Source organism: Balaenoptera ricei, chromosome 5, assembly GCF_028023285.1.
Source record: "Balaenoptera ricei isolate mBalRic1 chromosome 5, mBalRic1.hap2, whole genome shotgun sequence".
In the NCBI taxonomy this organism is placed as follows: Eukaryota; Metazoa; Chordata; class Mammalia; order Artiodactyla; family Balaenopteridae; genus Balaenoptera; species Balaenoptera ricei.
This window is the reverse complement of record NC_082643.1, coordinates 99,621,562-99,641,884: the sequence shown is the minus strand read 5'-3', so window position 1 is coordinate 99,641,884 and position 20,323 is coordinate 99,621,562. Positions and strand designations below refer to the sequence as shown.

At 41.9% G+C, this 20,323-nt stretch overlaps 1 protein-coding gene and 1 non-coding gene across 5 annotated transcripts in view; both read right to left on the bottom strand.

Moving 5' to 3' along the window:
* PROM1 (prominin 1) overlaps window positions 1-20,323 on the bottom strand; it is a 95,993-nt gene that overhangs the window by 14,632 nt on the left and 61,038 nt on the right. For all 4 annotated transcript variants that reach the window (XM_059923303.1, XM_059923302.1, XM_059923304.1 and 1 more), the window contains exons 8-14: window positions 19,468-19,685; window positions 17,229-17,303; window positions 14,908-14,971; window positions 11,922-12,081; window positions 9,391-9,543; window positions 3,188-3,311; window positions 1,502-1,605 (exon numbers count right to left, since the gene is read on the bottom strand). In XM_059923303.1, the coding sequence (XP_059779286.1) occupies window positions 1,502-1,605; window positions 3,188-3,311; window positions 9,391-9,543; window positions 11,922-12,081; window positions 14,908-14,971; window positions 17,229-17,303; window positions 19,468-19,685 (898 nt within the window). The remainder of the gene's footprint in view (window positions 1-1,501; window positions 1,606-3,187; window positions 3,312-9,390; window positions 9,544-11,921; window positions 12,082-14,907; window positions 14,972-17,228; window positions 17,304-19,467; window positions 19,686-20,323) is intronic.
* LOC132366843 (U6 spliceosomal RNA) lies at window positions 11,652-11,758 on the bottom strand. Its single transcript, XR_009503565.1, has one exon. It is a non-coding gene; the product is annotated as a U6 spliceosomal RNA (small nuclear RNA).

Sequence of the window (20,323 nt, the reverse complement as noted above, 5' to 3'; positions counted from 1 at the left end):
TGTGACACTCCTCTCCAGGGAGCCCCAAGTAGGTTGGCATTGGAACAGAGAGTCTGATACACTAACCAACAGAGGTAAGACCAGAGAGTTCCACAGGAGCCAGAATCACAGAGAGCTGGCAGACCGGGCCAAGGAGCTCGGCCTCCTCCTCTAAGCCTAGGGATGGATTAAGTGTGCACAGAAACTCCAATGGATTGAAAATGTCTACCGAGAATATGCTGTTGAGAGGGCTCCTGTGACCCTCTGGGCAAAGCAGAAGACCACAGTTGATGACCAATGTCTGCCGTGGAGGCGAGGTGTGGGGAGGACTGACACCTGTGATGCTTGTTTGCTGTCTCATGCGCTAGAGGTGACGGGGAGCTGGTGATACTCAGACTACTATCATCATCATCCCTATTGAAGCGACAGGAAGTGGAACTGCCCAAGATCACAAAGGCCCCGATGGTAGAGCCAGGACTGGAGCCCAGGCAGCCTGACTGTACAGCCTGGATCTCCAGCTGCACTGCAATTAGCATGTCTGAGATTTGGACCTGACGAAAGAAATGTTCACATACTGAGGTCTCGGGAAGTCATTCTGGCTTCTACATGATTTAACTCAAATTTTATGCTAACTAAAACAAGCTGTTTGTGGCCTGTCAAACACACACTGTACAACGGCTTTAATTATGAAAGAAAAGGGTGCATTGACCAGAAGTAGAGAATGTCCATGTAAAAAATAAAGATTAAATATCTCCCTCCCGGGGACATCTATGTTGGTACACCTTCGATGATAAGACTCCCTTCCCAGGTGCCAAGGCCATAGTGACTCACTGTGTATATCCTGATTTTTTTTTTTTTTTTTGAAACCTTTAATGAATGTATCCCTGACTTGTTTAATGTTCTTTGTTCTGACAAGATATAAAACTATTCTGAAAGCCATGGTTCTCTGGAACAATTCCTCAGAGCTATCTGAGAGGCTGTCTCTGGGGCTATAGTCCTCAGTTTGGCTCAAATAAAACTCTTTTCTACTCCTATTATAGACTGTTTATTGATTTTTTTCTTTTTTTTTTTTTGCCACACCATGGCTTTCGGGATCTTAGTTCCCTGACCAGGGATTAAACCTGGGCCCTGGCAGTGAAAGCGCCGAGTTCTAACCACTGAACCTCCAGGGAATTCCCATGTTTACTGACTATTTCCATCAACAGACCCATCCAATGAATTCTTGTTATATGGCATTTACTTGGGGCAGGGTGATTCTTAAACAAGAATGCATTTTAGGGTCACTGTTACCAGTGAATTCTAGTAATTAAGACAGGGCGGCTTGGGACAGCACCATCCTAAGGCCTAGAAGGCTTTCAGGGAGAGGATTATCTTTTTGGTCTTACTGCTAAGACCAGAGAACAGCTTACTTCTAAAACTGGAAAGCTGACCATTAAAATTAAAGACATGTTGAAAGCAAAATTCTCATTGTAAAAACACAACATTCTAAGTAGCAAAAAATGCATGATGCAATTATTTATACCTGTAAACTTGTTCAAAAGTGAGATGAATATCTGGTTTGTTAAATACCATGCCAGAGAGATAGTATTTCCAATCCGCATTTAGTAAATATGGCGTGTCCAAAACCTAGAACAAATTAAAAAACTTTTTTTTAAAGACAGTTTTACACAAACATACATGCATATAATAAAATGAATATTCTGTTCAAGATACGGTATTTGGGGGATTTTTATATCATGATTTTCCTCATTGATTTTCAACTTAAAACTAGAAAATAATAGTGTGATTGGAATAAAGATATCGACCACTGGATAGCATCAGTAGGAATTATTGAGACTACTTTTTGGGGGGAACATTTCATTTTAGTAAAATAAACACATTAGAAATGGGAGAAAAATAGATAATTTGATTCAGAATATCTAATAGAAAGCCATGAAGCAGTAGACCCAGATCTTCACTACTTCCCTCTAGACAAAAGGAATTAAATCTGGCACAATCTTTGACTTCACATTATGTATATTTAAGGTGGGATAATTGGTACATGACTGTATATACACTTACGGAGTGTAAATGGTTTCAAAATATCCTCTGTTTTTTAAGAATTCCTTTTTAACAATTTAACACAGTACAAAAGATGATGAAGTCTGGTTTGATGTGTTATTATTATTTTTTATCAAGAGGCCAAATGGAGATAATTTGACAAACTGATGCTCCCAATTTAATTTTCTTCAACCAACTGAGTAATTAAAATACCACCACCACAACTGGTTTATTTTAACAGTCATTCACCTGATTTTATAACAGATTTGAGGTGAAAAAATAGATACAATAAAATAGGAAAACAAATATATTTTAAAAATCAGAATCTAGAGAAAAACACTGGAAAGCCAAAGTTAGAAGACAGACATGTAGATCAAAACTTCCTCATTAATTAATGAAGCTAAACTTGCACCTGTGCCCTAGAGTGTGAAGTAGTTGGTCTTAGATGGAGAAAGTGAAGCTTGAATTCAATTCCCAACTACCTCGTCAGATTTCCACCAGGGACAACCCTCAGCTATGAGGTGTGTCATTTATCAGTCTCTCTCACTTCAAATTTACGACCCTCAAACCATCTGTTTGGGCAACTGTCATCTGGGAAGTTATTTGAAATGTCAGAAACCTCTTGAGGTATAGAAGGAACCCGGGAACTTATCCTCTGATGTTCTGCATTTGGGAACTACTGCTGAGGAGAATTGTATTCTCTCTAAATATTACAATCAACATTCAAGAGCAAGCCTTAATTCCTGGTACTGATTTCACTTACATTAAAAAAAAAAAAAAAGAATACAGTTGACCCTTCAACAACATGGGTTTAAACTGCGAGGGTCCACTTATAAGCGCATTTTTTTTGGTAGTAAATACTACAGTACTGCATGGTCCAAGGTTGGTTGAATCCAAGAAAGGAGATATGGAGGAACCATGCATACGGAAGGCTGAATATAAATTGTACGCAGATTTTGAGTGCGTGGAGGGTCAGCGCCCCTAACTCCCTGTGGTTCAAGGGTCAACTGTACTGCCATATTTTTTTGCTCTGACAAATAGATGGAATCTCAACCTACTGAATACAAACTACCTGCTCACCTTTTTGCTCTCGAAGAAACCCACAAGAAAGGGGAAAAGAAAAGTTTTGGCTCAAGCTCTTCATAATGGGCACAAAAACCACGTTTACCTGGAATAACTTTTTGTTTTGGTAAGGTTCACAGACCAGTTTTTCCACATTTCCACCAACAACAAAAGTCAGAACCACGATGGTCATCAATAGCCAACAAAAGAAGAAACTGAATCCAACCCCGCTGGAAAAAAATAGAAATAAAGTTAATAATTCTACAAGGAATTATTCAATATTACCTACTAGTACTTACTCATTCTACCTATTCAGTGTATAAAATGACCTGGAGTCTTCAGCTTTCTGCAGGTTAAACGGGTCGGCCTACCGAGGGGTGCAGATAGGAAGTACGAGGCGCTTGTTTAGGGAACACTCAGGACTGAGTCCCTCGCCTGCTTGCAAGCCCAGCACGGTGGTTCAGACGTGGGCTCTGGAGTCATGTGAGTGAACCAAGGCTTTCCAGTGAGGGAGGAGGTTGTAAGGCAGTGTCAATGAAAAAATGTTGCCTGCCCTATCAGTAAACAAAGGATGTTGCAGCCATCAAGCCATCACATTATATCTGCCCCATCAGCGAGCACTGAGGGAACTCAGGATAAAAACAGGATGCCCGCCATCAAGCCGTCAGCTGCTGCAGCCACCTTCCAACGGGGCACCCTGAGGAGACTCAAGATGAGAAAGCGCAGGATACTGGCCCCAGATAGCTGAGGTGCAGAGCAAAGGAATGATTTCAGTGAGCCCAGACTCTTCCATCTTCCATACATAGAAAAGTGCTAAATTCCTTAACTTGGGATGTCTGGTTTTCTTTAATGAACAGTCACCTTCTGATGTTCCTACCACCTGGTCTTTGTTGCAGAAACTCCTCTGTATCCGGACTCCTCCCTTACCTCTATGGAGTAGTCCCTCAGAGCGATCTGAGAGGCTGCCTCCTGGGCTTAAGTCCTCAGTTTTGTCTGCCGAATAAAACATAATTCTCATCTTTTATGTTGTGCATTTTTTTCAGTTGACAGTAGGAAATGTACTCTTGGGAGTCTGACGGGGCTGACGTAACTCTGCATCCAGAGAGATGGCAGAGAACGAGCAGTGAACGGCAGCTCGAGAGGCGGGTAGGGGCGAGCTGGGTGGGGCGTGGGGATGCAGGGAGGGAAAGCTATTGAAGGCCTTTAAGCACCGGAGGAACACACCCCCAGTTCTCTCTGAAGAAAAGCCCTCCTAGCAGCGCGTGAAGGATGGAGGGACAGGTGCCCATGTGGAGAAGGATGCCACCAATGAGGCTGCTTCCAGCCCCGGACGGTGGCCTGATGCAGCTGGCGGTGGTGGAGGGGCGCCAGCGGCTGAAAGAGGTGTGACCTGGGAGGCAGATGCAGCAGGACGTCGTGAAGACGTGCACTGGAGGTGAAGGAAAGGGAGGGCAAGGGGCGCCAGGGCTTGTCAGCAGCAGGGACAGGGAGGGCAGAGAAGATCGGCTTCTGGTCACTTTGCCCCGGAGACATCTCGGAGGACATGCTGTGGAGGAGTCCACCAGGTGTTTGGAGCGCAGATGCCTGGGTTACAGACCTACTTTAGCGAGTCAGTGGCTTAGAGATGATGATTGATCCCTGGGGCTGGGGTTGGAGGGAGAAGCAGCCTAGGACTGGGCCTGGGGGACCTCACCATTTGGAGAACAGGTGGTGGAGAGACAGTCAGCAAACGAGACCAAGGTGAAGGGTCAGGGAGGTGGGAAGGAGACCACGAGGGTGTGAGGTCACTGATGGGGTATGAAGGAGTGTTTGCAGAAGGAGTGGCGGCTGTTCCAGTCACTGCTGTGAGGACACAGTCGAGAAGGACTCGAAGAAGTCCACTGTATTGGAGACACAGAAGTCACTGCTGACCTGACAGTGGCAGGCAACGAAGTCACCGTGGTGTAGGCTAGGCAGGAGGTGGGAAACCAGGAGACGGGCAGCAGGCACAGATCTTTATTTCGAGACGTCTGTGCAGAGAGTGGAGTTAGATGGAAGAAGCGGTGTTGGTAGGGGTTTTCTGTTTTGGTTTTTAAGGAGGGGAGAGAACAGAACATGTTTAAGTGTTGAGAAGAAAGTCTAGGAGAGGAGAAGAGAATGGAGATGCAGGAGAAAGAAGGGAGGCTTTGTTCCATCCTCGGGATGGTGGGTGGGGATGGGCTGAGAGCACAGCGGGGGTGCTGGGTAGCGGGGGAGCCTAGATGGGAGAGACCCTTCTGCCTCTGGCTTCCCATGCGTGTGAGCACAGGTGCCTTCAGAGGTTTGGGGGTGGCAAGTTTACGATGGCTTCTATTTTCTCCGTGAAGAGAAAGGTAAACCCATCAGCTAAGAGAAGAGGAAAATAAGGAGGATGGATGTATCAGAGTGGAAAGACCATGGCAGAATAAAGGAAGGGAGGGAGGGAGGAAAGAAGGAACTTGCAGGGTTGTGGAGGGTCCATGTGAGGTAGGGAATCAAAATTCTGTAGGGATCCTAATGTGCTCTGTTGTATGACTTTTCTCTAGCAGTGCTCAGTGGCCCCGGTGGAGACACAGAGGGAGCAAACTCTTAAACCAGTCTAGATGGAATAGCCAAACCCTATACCATCGCTGGTGCACACCAGGAAGGACCCTAGGAAGTGTGAAGGCTGATGCTCTCAATCACAACAGTGTTCCCAAAGGGCACGACTCTCCCCAGTGCAAATGCTCAAGGCATAATTAGAAACAGTTGCATGGCTCCTCTGAAATAAATAGCAAGGTATGTTTGCTGGTGGGGCCCTACGTCCTTTTGGACCTTCTCAGACCGACAGGGCTACCGCGTTAGGGAAAGTGTGAAGAAGGGGAAGGTGTGTGCATAAGGGGAAGAAGGGGAAGGTGTGTGCATAAGGGGAAGGTGTGTGAAGGCTCTGCCAGGCACCAGGTTTCTAACTGTGGGCATCAGAGGGTGCGTGTGTGTGTGTTAGTTACACAAATAATCAAAACCTCTGAGAGAACACTTCGCTTCAAAACAACCCCACTACTCTAAACAGCATGCTGTTAACACTTCCAGCCTTTGTTTTCTAAATATGCATGTATTAAGAGGGAGGAGATATGGGGATGTATGTATAATGTAGAGCTGATTCACTTTGTGATACAGCAGAAACTAACACACTGTTGTAAAGCAATTATACTCCAGTAAAGATGTTAAAAAAAATGCGTGTATTCAGGTCAGGAATAGGCATGCAATTGCCCAGGGCCTGTTTTTGTAAGATCAGTGGGATAAGAACGGCTGCTGTGCTTAAAGTGCTGTAAAGGAGGAGGAGGAGAACAGCTAGAAGAAGAAAAAACAAGAACAAGAATGATAATACCCAACGAAGACTGTATGTGATCAGCAGAATCTAAAATATTGATTATCTGGACCTTTCTAGAAAAAGTCTGCCGACTCCTGATCCACATGGTTATAATAACACGTGCATAATTTTGTGGGCCCTTGTCGAACATCTTAGAAACTTTCGTCAGCCACCCAGGACAGCCAACCTCTCTGTCCTTTCAGCGGCCACATAATCTACTCCAGCCTCCGAAGTGGCTGACATGTGTGTCACTTCGAATGCCTATTACCACTAACACCACAAAAACACATCTCTGCTCAAAATGCTTTTCCCATAGTTTGGTCTACTGCCTCAAAATAAATTCCCTAAAATGGGAATGACCTGCTATAGCCTGACAAACTGCTCTCTGAAATATCTATAACCACTGAAACTGCCACCAGCCGTATGTAATATGCCCATGGAAACACGTGATCTTAGTTTTTCTTCAGAGGTCTCGATAATCTGGGCATTGTTTTCAAGAGCTAAAATTGGAAGTTTTATAATGGTCTTTTGTACAACAGGTTGTTTTCTGGTTGCCTTAATTAGGTCTCCTTATCTCTGGGGAAACCATCCATATCCCCCCCGCTGATGCACGTTCACCAATGCATCCCATTCAGCCCCTAAAATGCTCCCTGGACCCTCAGAAGACACAGGATAGGAGCCAGGACTCTGCTTCCCTCCTTCCAGGTCTTTCACTAGGATCTTCTTGGGAGGCAAGGATTCTTGCTTGGTTGTTAAAGAGACCACGCTCTTGATTGGATAACGTCATCGTTTTTAAAGAGCAGGTGGTGTTTTGGTTGAAGCTGAACTAAATATACTCTTTCTCATTTCTACAAGCAAGTAAACAATTATAAAGAAGAAACGGCATTCTTCTAGTTAGTCTGATTAGTCTATCCAGTTGTTTACCAGATGTCTCAAGAGAGAGATGGAGAATTCTGCTAAGCGTAGCAAAGCATGCCATGATGAGTGGTAGGCTTCAACAGCACAGAAATCTCAGCCTGCAGACCTCGCAAAATGCATCTGACAGCAACTTAGAGTTACCAGCCTTTTCCCTACTGCTGAGATAAATCCTACGGCTCCTAAGCCATAGATTTCCATGTGACTTTAACCCTTTAGAGATTCCTTAATCTGCAGAAGTGAGTATTGCAGCCAAACTGAAGTTGCTCTTAGTCTCCACCAATTTACTCATGACTCTCCTATTTTTAATTTTTTTTCTTTGAAGCTAGATATCACATTTTTTGGTTTCATCCCTAAAAGTGGAATAGAATTTTATGAAACTTGTACCTTTTCAGAGCAAGTTACGCCCTCCTTTCAAATAATGAAATAGATGTAATACATAAATGTATGTAATAAATAAATTCACCATCAAAACACTGACAAAACAGCCAAGTGTCAGGATTATTAAATTCTGAACATTAAATTAATTTTCTGTCTGTAGTTGTGTACATTGAAACAAAAAGGCTGGGCACATATACTCTTCCTTGCTGGCTAAATTTCTTAAGTTTAGGTATGTAAGCAAATAGGCTTTTCCATGTGTGGAGCTCTGTCCAAGTCTGTCCAATTCTGGCAGACTCCCATGTCATTAGCTTTAAGGTTATTTTTAAAACTCACTTAAAAAACACACACACACAAATGAACCTATCTACGAAACAGAAAGACTCACAGACATAGAGAACGGGCTTGTGGTTGCCAAGGGGGAGTTGAGGAGGGAGAGGGAGGGACTGGGAGTTTTGGGGTTAGTAGATGCAAATTACTACATTTAGAATGGATAAACAACAAGGTCCTACTGTATACATAGGGAACTATATTCAGTATCCTGTGATAAAGCATAATGGAAAAGAATATAAAAAAAGAATGTATATATGTGTATAACTGAGTCACTTTGCTGTACAGCAGAAATTAACACAAATTGTAAATTAACTATACTTCAATTAAAAAAAAGAAACTCGTGTGCCTGTATTAATGTTAATAAAGTGTACTATAGTGGAGCCTGAAGGTTTAAGGAAAAGGCCTTAGAATCACAGCTCATAAGCAGCATGATTATTATAGTGACCCAAAGTTTAAAAAAGCAAGTTAATGCATGTCACTAGTGACATAAGCAAAGAAATGGCTGTGGTTTTGATTCTCTATTGCCCAAAGGACTTCTTCCAAATCTTTACACACCCCTCGAGCCCCATCACACCCCTCGCCGCTGATTCTCCACGAAGCTTATCAGAAAAGAGAATATCGAGTTGGAACTCACACAGATTCCCCTCTAGGGAGCATTTGAAGCTTTTACCCCTGGTTACTGGTTTACATTACTGGCTCCATCTCCAGTTCCACCCAGCTCATGCCCCCTCTGCTTTGTTATACCCTATAAAGGTTTTTTTTTTTCCCCCCCAAAAATATGAACGTGGATATGAATGTAATTGAAATGGGGATAACTGCTCCAGTCCACTGCTGGCTCACCACTCGCTGGTACTTCACACCTGATCGCATCACGAATGTAGGCTACTTGTCTAACTCCAACGGTGCCAGGTAGGCAACCTCTGTTCTAAATCAAGTTTCAGAGTGAACAATGTCTGTCTGCCAGGTCAATATTCAGCAAGTATCGTCGTGAATGCATGGATGAATGGATGGATGGATGGATGGATGGATAGATACGCAGATACATAGATATAGGGAAAAACAATGAGAATTAAGAAAGCAAACTTGGAAATAATTTCCCTGATAGCTGCTTTAAAGAGCTATCAGCTTTTAAGCTTGTCAATCAAAGTGCAACCAATCTAGAGTTTCCTTTACTTTTCATGCTTAATGGAATTTCCCAGACCGATGAAAGTACAGTCACACCAGCCCGCCTACGTCACTGGAACCCAGACTGCTTGACCCAGAGACCACCGGGTCCCTGTCACACCAGAGTTACCTCCCTGCATTCCCCCACACGGCAAGGAAGAGCCAACACTCACACCATGAGGAAGATGCCTCCAGTGTTTGAGACGCAGCCTCGTCTGGTTGGGGTGGCATTCTGGTTGTAGCCGTACGTGCCACACAATAAGCCCAGGCAATAAAAAATCACTATGAGGGTCAGTAAACAGCAGACGACCAAGGAACCCAGCCACCTGGTGGAGCAAACACAGTGTTAGCAAACGTAAGAGGTGACATCATCACAACACAAAAGCTGCTAGACCTGGGCTGGAGTGGTTGAAAAACCCTTGGCAATCAAATATCAGATTCCTCTGTTAATTCCTCAGAGGGTGAGAGTGCTGTGAAAAGACCCCTTTTCACCCCTAGTCCTCCAATCCAACCAAGACAGTGTTTATCTTGGTTTCAAAGAGCTCTCAGTGGTCATGGGATTGTCGTTTCTTTCCTTTGCTTTATCTCCACAGGGCCCAGAAGCAGGTTTGACTCAACCTCTCCAAGGCTACCGATAACCATGCCCCTTAAGGTTTGTAAGTTCTTTCAAGGTTCCTGAGGCTGTAAGTGCTTATTATAATGATGATGAGATGGAGACAGATCATGATTAGACAATAGATAAGGAAATTCGGGTCTCCTTCCTCTGGTCTTTTACCTAAAATGTTTTGTGGTTGCAGGAATATATGGGGGTGGGGTGGGGAGTGAATTGTGTTCTTTACTGAGCCAGACACTTTCTATGTGATGAGTGCATTGAATATTTTAGAATTCTAGGAGCATCCTAAATCAGACGCCTGCAGAATGCAAGTCTCGATTTTGTAATCGTCCTGTGAGACGTTCCAGAATGGATCCTCAATTACGTCTTACTGGTATTCCCGGAATGTACATCAAACTTTTCCAGCAACCCAGGAGCATTCAAGGGTAGAAATGCTTCCCAACCTTTAAAACACTATAAAACAAAGAATTTACTTATGCGACAAAAGCTGTCACTACAGTTTTTCATTCAATTAAGAACAAACTCGTGTAAAATAGTTAGCTAGTGGGACACAGCAGCATAACACAGGGAGATCAGCTCGGTGCTTTGTAACAACCTAGAGGGGCGGGATAGGGAGGGCGGGAGGGAGGCTCAAGAAGGAAGGGATATGGGGATATATGTATGCATAAGGCTGATTCACTTAGTTGTACAACAGAAATTAACACAGTATTGTGAAGCAATTATACCCCAATAAAGATCTATTAAAAAAAAACAACTCGATAATTATAATAACCACCTGCACCCATTCTGTGACTTTTTGTTCCAGATACTGAGGACACAAAATTAAATAAGCCATGGAACCTGGCCTCAGAAATCCTTTACAGTTAATGCAAACCTCATCTGCTTCATTAAATTTCTTTTTAAAATAAACTTATAGTCTCAGGGCAGGGGAAGGTGGAAGGAAGGGGGAGCTGGTATGTAGACAGATCACTGTACCATTCTTTTCATCTGTGAAAGTCTGACCTCTGAGATTGTAAGTTCATTGGGAAAGGGTCTGTCTTATGTTTGTTCCGACACCTGCTGGGGTGGCCAAGCCACACAGTAGGAAATGGCATATTGATAATTAAGGGCATAGTCAGGTGGGAGTTGAAAAATCACTTCACCTCCCTGAGCCTCTAAGAAACAGGATTATAAACAGAATACAACCCAGGAGATTTTTCTGAGTATTAAATGAGATGCCATTTGGACAGCACGTGGCAGGCACATTGTGACTCTTCCCTAAAGGCTAGCAATTATTGTTATTATTTTATTATTTATCTTGTGTTCTTGCATAATAAATAACCTGAACAGGAATGGGAGTGTCCAGAATCTCCGTGGGTTTGAGTAGTAGGAATACTTCCAGTGGGCGGTGGTGGGGCTGAGCCTTTCAGAGAGGAGAGTACATCTTACATCTCACATGATCCTGGAAATGCCTCGAGTCTCTAAGTCCTGCCTTCCCTAGCGCTCTTGTCTGAGATCTATGTCCACCATCATCTCCCAAGGCCAAACCCTACCACTAGCATTTTTCTAAAGGGCAAAGAGCTGGGAACGACAGCAGCTTCACACAGTTCACTGGTTTCAAGGATGCTCTTTCTGTAAGAACCAACCTCTACATATTTCTTTTATAAACCAACAAAAAGAAAAATATTATCCCAATGCCCTTTTTTAATTCCTTTTAAGTTTTAAAATCCTGTTACATGCCTTAGATAATTATAACCAAGATTTCAGAAGCCACGGATGACATCAAAATTGCAAATAATTGACTATTTGGCTCAAGAACTTTCAGTCCTCAATTAAAAAAAAAAAAAAATGGAACGCTTCATGAATTTGCATGTCATCCTTTCGCAGCAGCCAAGCTAGTCTTCTCGGTATAGTTACAATTTTAGTATACATGCTACCGAAGTGAACACTTCAATTTTTTTAATGAACATAAACTAGAGTGAATACATATCACATTATGGCCTCTTTGTACAATTTGCTCTCATAAGATTATCCTGGTTATATTGTCAAATTTTTATCTCATTCCATAGCAAGTTTCACTCTTTAGTGTACCAGCTCAAAGGAGGCACTCACCTGTATGAATCATATTCTTCCAAAGTGGGTAAATGGCGGTGGATGTAATTTTCAGTGTCGTTAAGGTAACGAATGAAATTTGACAGCTTATCCTGAATAGGAATATTTTTGCTTATATTTTTGATGTCAGAACCAATGGAATCCAAGGTCATTTTGACATCTGAAAACAAAGATGCCCCAGTTATGCATTTTCAAACCTAGAGGAGACAAGAAACTTTGTCTCGGAACTCAAGTGAAAAGCTTGAAATGCTTTTAGTTTTTCCCATGTTATGTATGTGTTTAAAATATGAAAAGGTTCTACAACAAGCATGAATGCAGCTAAGCCCATCAAAAAGCAATTACTTAACAAAAGAGCAAGCTATGAGAGCTAACTTAAATGACATGGTGCTGAAATCAAGCCAGAGTTTTCTTCTACTTATTTCACTAAAAAAAGAAAAAAATGGATCGGGTGATTAAAATGTACTGTGTGCCAGTACAATGGACCAGGCACTTTTATAAATGTTAGCCCATTTCTTATTCCCATTTCACTAACGGTGATGCTGAGGGTCATAGGGGTTAAATCACTTGCCCATATGTCTCTTTTTCAGAAAGCACTAGAAATGGGATGAAAACTCGGGTTTATCTAACTGTAAAGCTTCTGTTAAATGATTTTGCAAAAATAATTTAATAATATAACAATTCCTCCATCTACGAAATGGTACTCAGGAACACAGTAATTCTCCAGGACCAATTTTTTGAACAAGTGACCCCAGGTGACACTTTTGTTAAAATTTTATTTGACTCATACAAATTGAGACTTGTTAAAGCACACCTGTGTCTCTTACATGTAAAAAGCAATATTATTCCCAGCAGCCAAATAGTTTCTATTAATATCTACCTTAACCTTTCAGAGAGGAGGTAAGTTCCAGTTTTCTGGACAGTGTCTGACCATCATGGCAGGTCCTGGGATCAAAGCCACCAGGGGTGGGAGCTGTCATGTGGTCCAACACTCACACCTGATCTGAAGGTGGCCTTATCCACTGTGATTATTGACAGGGACATACCAAAAACATACTAATTGGTTCAAGGTCCACTGATCCTGAAAGGTGGATAAGTGTCTCTGCAGCAGCAGAAAAAAGATTGGCAGAGCTCACAATGCGATCCCAGGGCCCCCAGCGAACTTAGGGAAGGTGGTAGCCTTGTCCAAAAGGAAATTACATAACAATGGTGGGAATTCTTTTTCAAAGCCTGTGGTTCACATGGAGAGCTCATAGGAGGAGAGCTCACAGTGGCTCGATGTCTCCTCCAAATGGCTCGTGTGCCACAAGACCCAAGGACCCTCCACGAGGTAACTCTGCAGGTCTCTTTTTTAACCTTGGGAATTCTGGGGGTTTGAGAGATGTGGTATGTAGACGTTCCCTCTCCTACGCACAGTTTCCTCAACTCAGAATCGGGCCCCTTCTGCTTCTCAGGCTCTGCTGCCCTCCTACACTCCACAGCCTTGGTGGGTCTGTAAGGGGCTGGTGCCTCCTTCAGGCCTCCGTCTGGATGTCGCTTCCTCCAGGAAGCCTTCTGCTACCCTCTCTCCACCTCAGATCCCTTGCACACACCTCATCAGGTTCCCAGAGGGTGATAAAGGGCATCTGTATCCACGCCCAGCTGAAGGGTAGGCAGGGGTCGTGCCTTCTTTATCTACCATCCCCAGAGCCCAGCAGGGCCTGGCACACAGCAGGCACTCAAAATATGTGTGCAGGGTAGGACCTAATGCCCAAAACATGGGAGGTAAGGGTTATTGGTTTTGGAAAGACATAAAAACCAGCGCTTGGTCTTCAGTCTGATGGAGTGGCACTTGCTTAGATTCAGGAAAACTCTGGCTCGTGTTTATGTGATGACAGTGTGTACACCCAGCCTCACTCACACGAACTGCAAGCCTCACTTGGCCAGACTTACAAGGGAGGGCTGCATGTATTGGCAGAAGAGGTCCAGAAAGGGGAAACAAGAAAAGTAAACACAGAGATTAGTAAGCAGGTGGCTATCAGATGTACAGCATGGGTTAGCCCTCAGATGCTAGCATAGGAAAGCGTGAACTCTGTTTTGAATATCTTAATATTTTAAATCAGAAGGGAACCCACAAAACATCCAAAGCACTATGTAGTAGGATAAAACCCTTTTTACCCAAAGTCTTAATGGGTTGAAAGAACAATATTAGGGGAAAAAAAAAAATCAAATACCTCTAACACAACATTTTAAAACCACTCAGTCAACAGATAAAAAGAAGCCCTGCGATGATTTTTAAAAAAGAGAGAGAGAGAAGATAGTCTTACATAGCTTCAGAGATGTCTTCCCTTAGCAAACAACCCAGGTTTCTTCCCATTCCTGCATAAAGAACTGTTTATACTGCATTCTTTCTCTGTACATTCACCCCAGATACCATAACCTGAATTCAACGTGATTCGGTCATTTGAGACCAGTGGAACTCTCTCAACTGACAGACCTCAGTTCTGTCTCTCCAAAATTGTAAGCAAGCTTAAGACCCTAAAGTAGCATTACATCAGCCTCCGAGGCAGATGAACATTTTCCTAAAGAGACAAAGTAAGTCCCTAGACAGAGTATTCTTTCTAAAAAATCAATTTTAAGTTCGTTTAGAAAATAAAATAAATTCACAGTGAGAACAATCAAAATGTGATGTTCCAAATCATAAACTATGGCTGTTGTCAGCTCTGATAGCTCCTGATGAAGGCTGTCATCACAGTGTGGCCCTCGGCCCTGCAGCTTCCAGCCACAGGAGGATGGTAGTCAGCGTTTAATAGAATTATTATTTTTTTAAATCGACATCAGTTGGTGAAGGTAGCACGATTGAAATATTCATTTAGTTTTTAAGGTTTTAGTGAGAGAATATTTTTTTTAAGAGGGAAAAAGAACAATTCTTAACAATACATTTCTTTGTACTAACCAGCCAATTCTTAACAAGAAGAGATACACAATTACTTCCATTTGGGAGTCTCACCTGATACGACGTTCACGGTTTCATTTTGCACTATCCCAGGTATAGCATTAAAAGATTTGTAGCCCTAAAAAATAATTCAAAATCAATGGATATACAGTGTAAGTAGAAGAGCAGTTCACTAGGATTCATGGTAAGCTTAGAATGGAGCAGAGGAGCAATACTAAAATGTAACCTTCATCTTAAGGCCGAAAGGATCATGATACAGTCATTAAAAGTCTAGAAAAAAAATTCCCTTTTAGTGAGGGCTTGCTTTAGATTGTATCTGTTGAAGATCATGTTAAGAGTTTTTAATTTTTAACTTTTAACTCATGTTAAAAGCTTCCATGTATTTATACCAGTGTTTCTCAACTGGGGGCAATTTTGTCCCCCAGGAGATGTCTGGCAATGTCTGGAGACGTTTTGGTTATCATAGTTGTGTGGGTGCTCTTGGCACTGTGTGGGCACGGGCCGGGGTGCTACTAAATATCCAGCAATGCACAGGCCCCACCACAAGGAATTATCCAGCCCAAATCGTGCTGAGGTTAAGAAACCCTGATCTGTACAATGTACCATGTGCGGTTATAAAGTGAATTTCTAAAAGTAGAATCTTACTTTCCAACGCAATAACACAATAAAATTGAAGATCTAGTCTCATAGAAAATAGTAACGTCCTAAAACACAACTTGGAAAGAATACAAATTGTAGTGAGGCTAAAACAAAAACCCAAACAGCTATGCCAAGCTATATCACTTTGGAGCTAAATCCATGACAGGTAAATGTCATTATTTCCAAGCAACTCAACTAATCAGCACAGCCTTTCCTCTGGAAGGGGCTTAATTTGTGTTTCTCACTGTCTGCTGGCATATTTAGACATCTGCTAGGGAACACTGAAGTGATTACAACCTCTTATGAACCAAATGTCTATCTCCCCAAAATGCATATGTTGAAATCCTAATCCCCAGTGTGATGTTATTAGGAGGTGGGGCCTCTGGAAGGTTGTTAAGTCATGAGGGTGGAGCCCCCATGAACGGGATTAGTGCCCTCTTAAAAGGGACCCCAGAGAGCCCTCTTCACCCTGCGAGGATACAATGAGAAAATGGCTGTCTGCAACCTGGAAAGTGTCCTCATCAAAACCCAACCCTGCTGGCAAACTGATCTTGGACTTTGAGCCACCAGAAGTGTGAGAGATAAATTTCTGTTGTTTATATACCACCTACTCTATGATATTCTTTTATAGCAGTCCAATCTAAGTTACAAAGTTTATAAGATTTATGGTGCCAACAAGTTTCCACTTTAGCTTAGCAACATCAATGCCATAAGAAGAACATTCATGACTTCTGTTTCCTCAAAGGCAACTAAACCACCCAGCACACTGGTGCTTGTGTTGGTTTGGTACAACTGACCCCTCTACATTTATCTGTGTTTAGACTTGGGGAGGTCACCCATCATAAGAGGTTTAATCACTGGAAGAGGACTTACAGATCTCCTGGTTCAATTCCCTCATTTGACAAATGAGGTGACATCAGAGTGCAAAGACCAAGAGTTTTCAATGACTTGTTTAAGGGGACACTTCCTTTGTTAGTATATGTAGATGAGTGTTTAATAGATATTTGATGAATTTTTTATACCCATGATAAAAGACAGAGTCAAGAATAAAGCTGTTCTCTTCCTTTTAGGCTACTGGGGAAATCACAGTATTCTAGCCCAATGTGACCCCTGCCTGTTTTAGGATTTACAGTCTTGTGGCACAATCAAGACATGAAAGCAATAATCACAGTCGTGAGGAACTTAACAAGAATATTTGCAATGCTGTAAGAATGTATTAAAAAAGGTTTTGATCTGGTCAAGATGCCCAGGGAAGGCCTCGTTAAGAAGTGATATATAAAGCTTAAAGTAACTAGTCCCTAGTAGCCCAAGAAGCTGGGCAAAGAAGAGGGAGAAAGAAGAGAGTGTCAGGCAGAGCACACAGCCTGTGCACATGAGCAGAAATGGGAAGAAACAAAATCAACATGGCTGACTCACCGGCAGAATGGGAGAGCATCTTGTGTCAGAATCAGCATGGGGTCCAACACTATACCCGTCCAATTCTGAGCCCCAGGAAGATGAGATCATGTTTTTCTTTTTATCTCTTATGGTCCTAGCAAGGTGCTTTGCATACAATAGATGCATAATAAAAAATTCTTGAATTGGAATGAACAAAATTACCTGGAGGATAACATCTATCACCCTTCTTGGCAACTCCTGTCCAGAATTTCACTGCTTTTTTGCTGTTACCTATTTCCTTATGTACTATTCTATTCTTTAAAATAATCTACTGTATTTTTTTTTTCCAAAAAACATACCTTTTGGACTAGGCTGGACAAATTTGTTTGAAGAATATCATTAAGGTTACCAATTTGTTCATCCAAAGATGGGAGCTGAAATTTTATAAAACAAGATATAAAGCAAGGTGATTACCTGCCCCCCAAATTATTTGTCATAAAAAAGGGAATCATCTTAAATCCAAGTCCTGAAGTCTCTATATTACAGGGTGTGATCTAAGTTTCCTATGAACAATATTGTATTGTTGGAGGAAGACACATTAGCTTGGAATGGACTCTACAAGCACTAATTTTAGATGTTTGAAGGTCTCTTATTGCAGTCAGCTAAAAATAAGGGCAAGAAATTTAACACAGATTGAATATGTGTGACCTCACAATTTCAGGTACTGAATATTGTTGAATACAGTTGTAAACAACCTCTTAAAAAACATGTTTAAAAGTAATAGTGGTTATATTGGTAAGTGGTCTGGAATAAATTCTTCATTTATAGTGTTATACATGGATTTAAAGTGTTCTATCTCTTACCAATTCTGGGACAAATATCATGGGCCTCCTGACACAATGTATCAAGAAGGACACAACATCACTTTTGTGAAATCCCTGATAAATAGGCATAACTCAAATCGAATCATGAGGGAACATCAGACAAACCTAAATCGAAGGTCATTCTATAAAATAAATGGCCTACAGTCTTAAAAAATGTCAATGTCACCAAAGAAAAAAGATTGAGAAACTGTTCCAGATTAAAGGAACTAAAGACACATGACAACTAAAGACAATGTGTACTCTAGACTGGACCTTAAACTGGAGAAAGGAAAAGAAAAAAGTTTTAAAGAGCATTTTTTAGAAAAATCGGCAAAATTTGAATATAAACTGTGGATTAGATGGTGGTATTGGGTCAATGTCATATGTCCTAATTTTGGTAATCATAATGGTTATGTAAAGTTAGGAAATGCACTGAAATATTTAAGGGTAAAAGGGCATAATGTCTGCAACTTACCTCCAAATGATTGAGAAAAGAACAAAATGCGTAGTATTGTACGCATATATACAGTAGTACGAATAGATGATAGATACATAGATAAATGGATAAAATAATACCATTAAGCAAATGGAGGAAAGTATTGACAACTGGTGAATCTGGGTAAAAGATGTAAACAGGGCTTCCTTGTACACCAATCTTGCAGATTTTCTGCATGTTCTAAAAGCCCATCAAAATTAAAAGTTACCCCAGACGTAAAAGGGAGGAGATATGGGGATATATGTTTATGTATAGCTGATTCACTTTATTATACAGCAGAAAGTAACATACCATTGTAAAGCAATTATACTCCAATAAAGATGTTAAAAAAAAAAGTTACCCCAAAAAGAACTCAATTTCAAACAATTTAAATGCAAGTATAGGTCCTACACTCTGAAAAACTGTTCAATGACAACAAAAGTGATTGTAGTAGATTCAACACAGATGTTGAATGTGAAGTGTTGTTTGAATAAAATTGATTCATGAAATGTGAAAGTCAGAAAAATCTGGCTATATTAAAATATTGTTTTATATAAAGTGTGATGTATACATATCACTATATTGATACATTAAAAACCATGAGTAGACATGATTATTTTATCTACATCCCAGAACTTTATATATTCAAATTGCTCCAAATTCTTTTTTTTCTAATCTTCTCTTTGGGAATGTGAGAAATTACCTTATATTTAGGCACCTGTGGTTAATACACTAGGCCTATCATTTAAAAATATATTTTAATTTTTAAAGGTCTACAAAAATGCCTTCTGCTTCCTTTTTCCTCTTTAAAGCTGAATTCATCACAGATACAGAGAACAAACTAGTGGTCCCCAGTGGGGAGCGGGGAGGGGCAATATCAGGGCTGGGGATTAAGAGGTACAACTATTATGGATAAAATGAGCTACAAGGATACATTGTACAACACAGGGAATATAGCCAATATCTTATAAAATGCACATTGAAACTGTCAAAATAAAATAAAAATTAAAAAAAGAAGAATCTGAACAAAAAGAAGCTAAATTCATTCTGATATATTTCATCAAATCGATGGCAGAGAACTCTCAAGGAGTATTTCCCATTATTCCTTCTCTCCTCCTGCAGCCGTTCCAACATGGCGGCTAAATAACCAGGAAGGCTGACAGAGACCCCCAGCCACTGGGCACCTGATGGGTGAGCCCATGCTTAGCCCTCCCCAGCTGTCCCAATGACACTGCCCTGGAGCCAGGTTACCTTCCTCACCTGATCAAAATCGATGCTGCCATCCAGAAGGCGTAGAGAGTTCATAATGTTGCTGCAAGTGGTCATTACCGGCTGCACAGAGCACATGGGGTCATTGAGTGCTTGCTCCAGGTTCCTTTTCACGTTACTCAGGCTGTTGCTAAGATTTGCAGATAAGTGTCTCATGTCCGTTAAGATACTGTTCACTTCGACCAGGGTTTCTCTGGTCTCTTGGATTTCTGTAGGAACACAGCCCGCTTCAGAACAGAGGCACCCACTGGGCTGGCAAATGGAAAAATCCCTTCTCATCTACAAAAGTACCCTAAAGGAACTTGCGATAAACTTGTAAATGACACTGGAAGGCAACCAGAGGCGCCTGCTGTGAGGGGCAGCCTGAAGGGGGATACAGGGACATTGATGGCCTCCTCTGCCTCTGCCAGCTACTCCAACCGACTCAGCTTTCCTACCTGGGGGCTCCTTCAAATACGCAGAGGTGAGTACCAACCTAGGAATGTGACCGGGACTTGTGGGCACAGCATTAACTGGCTAGCACTGGAGCAGAAGCCACAGGAAAAGGTGTCACCGCCCTAGCCTTGCCTAGCTTTGGAGAGGTCAGCCCAGACAGGCCAGCATCTTCAATCCCAAGCAGTTTTAATTCACATAAAAACTGATCACACCCAGAAGGAATTTAGTGATGGATATTCAAAGAGCTGGAAGTAGACACAGCGACGGTTAAGATCACAGATTTGGATTCAGGCGAGTCTAGGTACAGATCCCAACTTCGCTACTTGCTGTGTAACTGGAAGTCGATTCCTGAACATTCTTTGGCAATGTCTTCATCTGAAAAATGGTGAAACCACCACCATGTTCATCACAA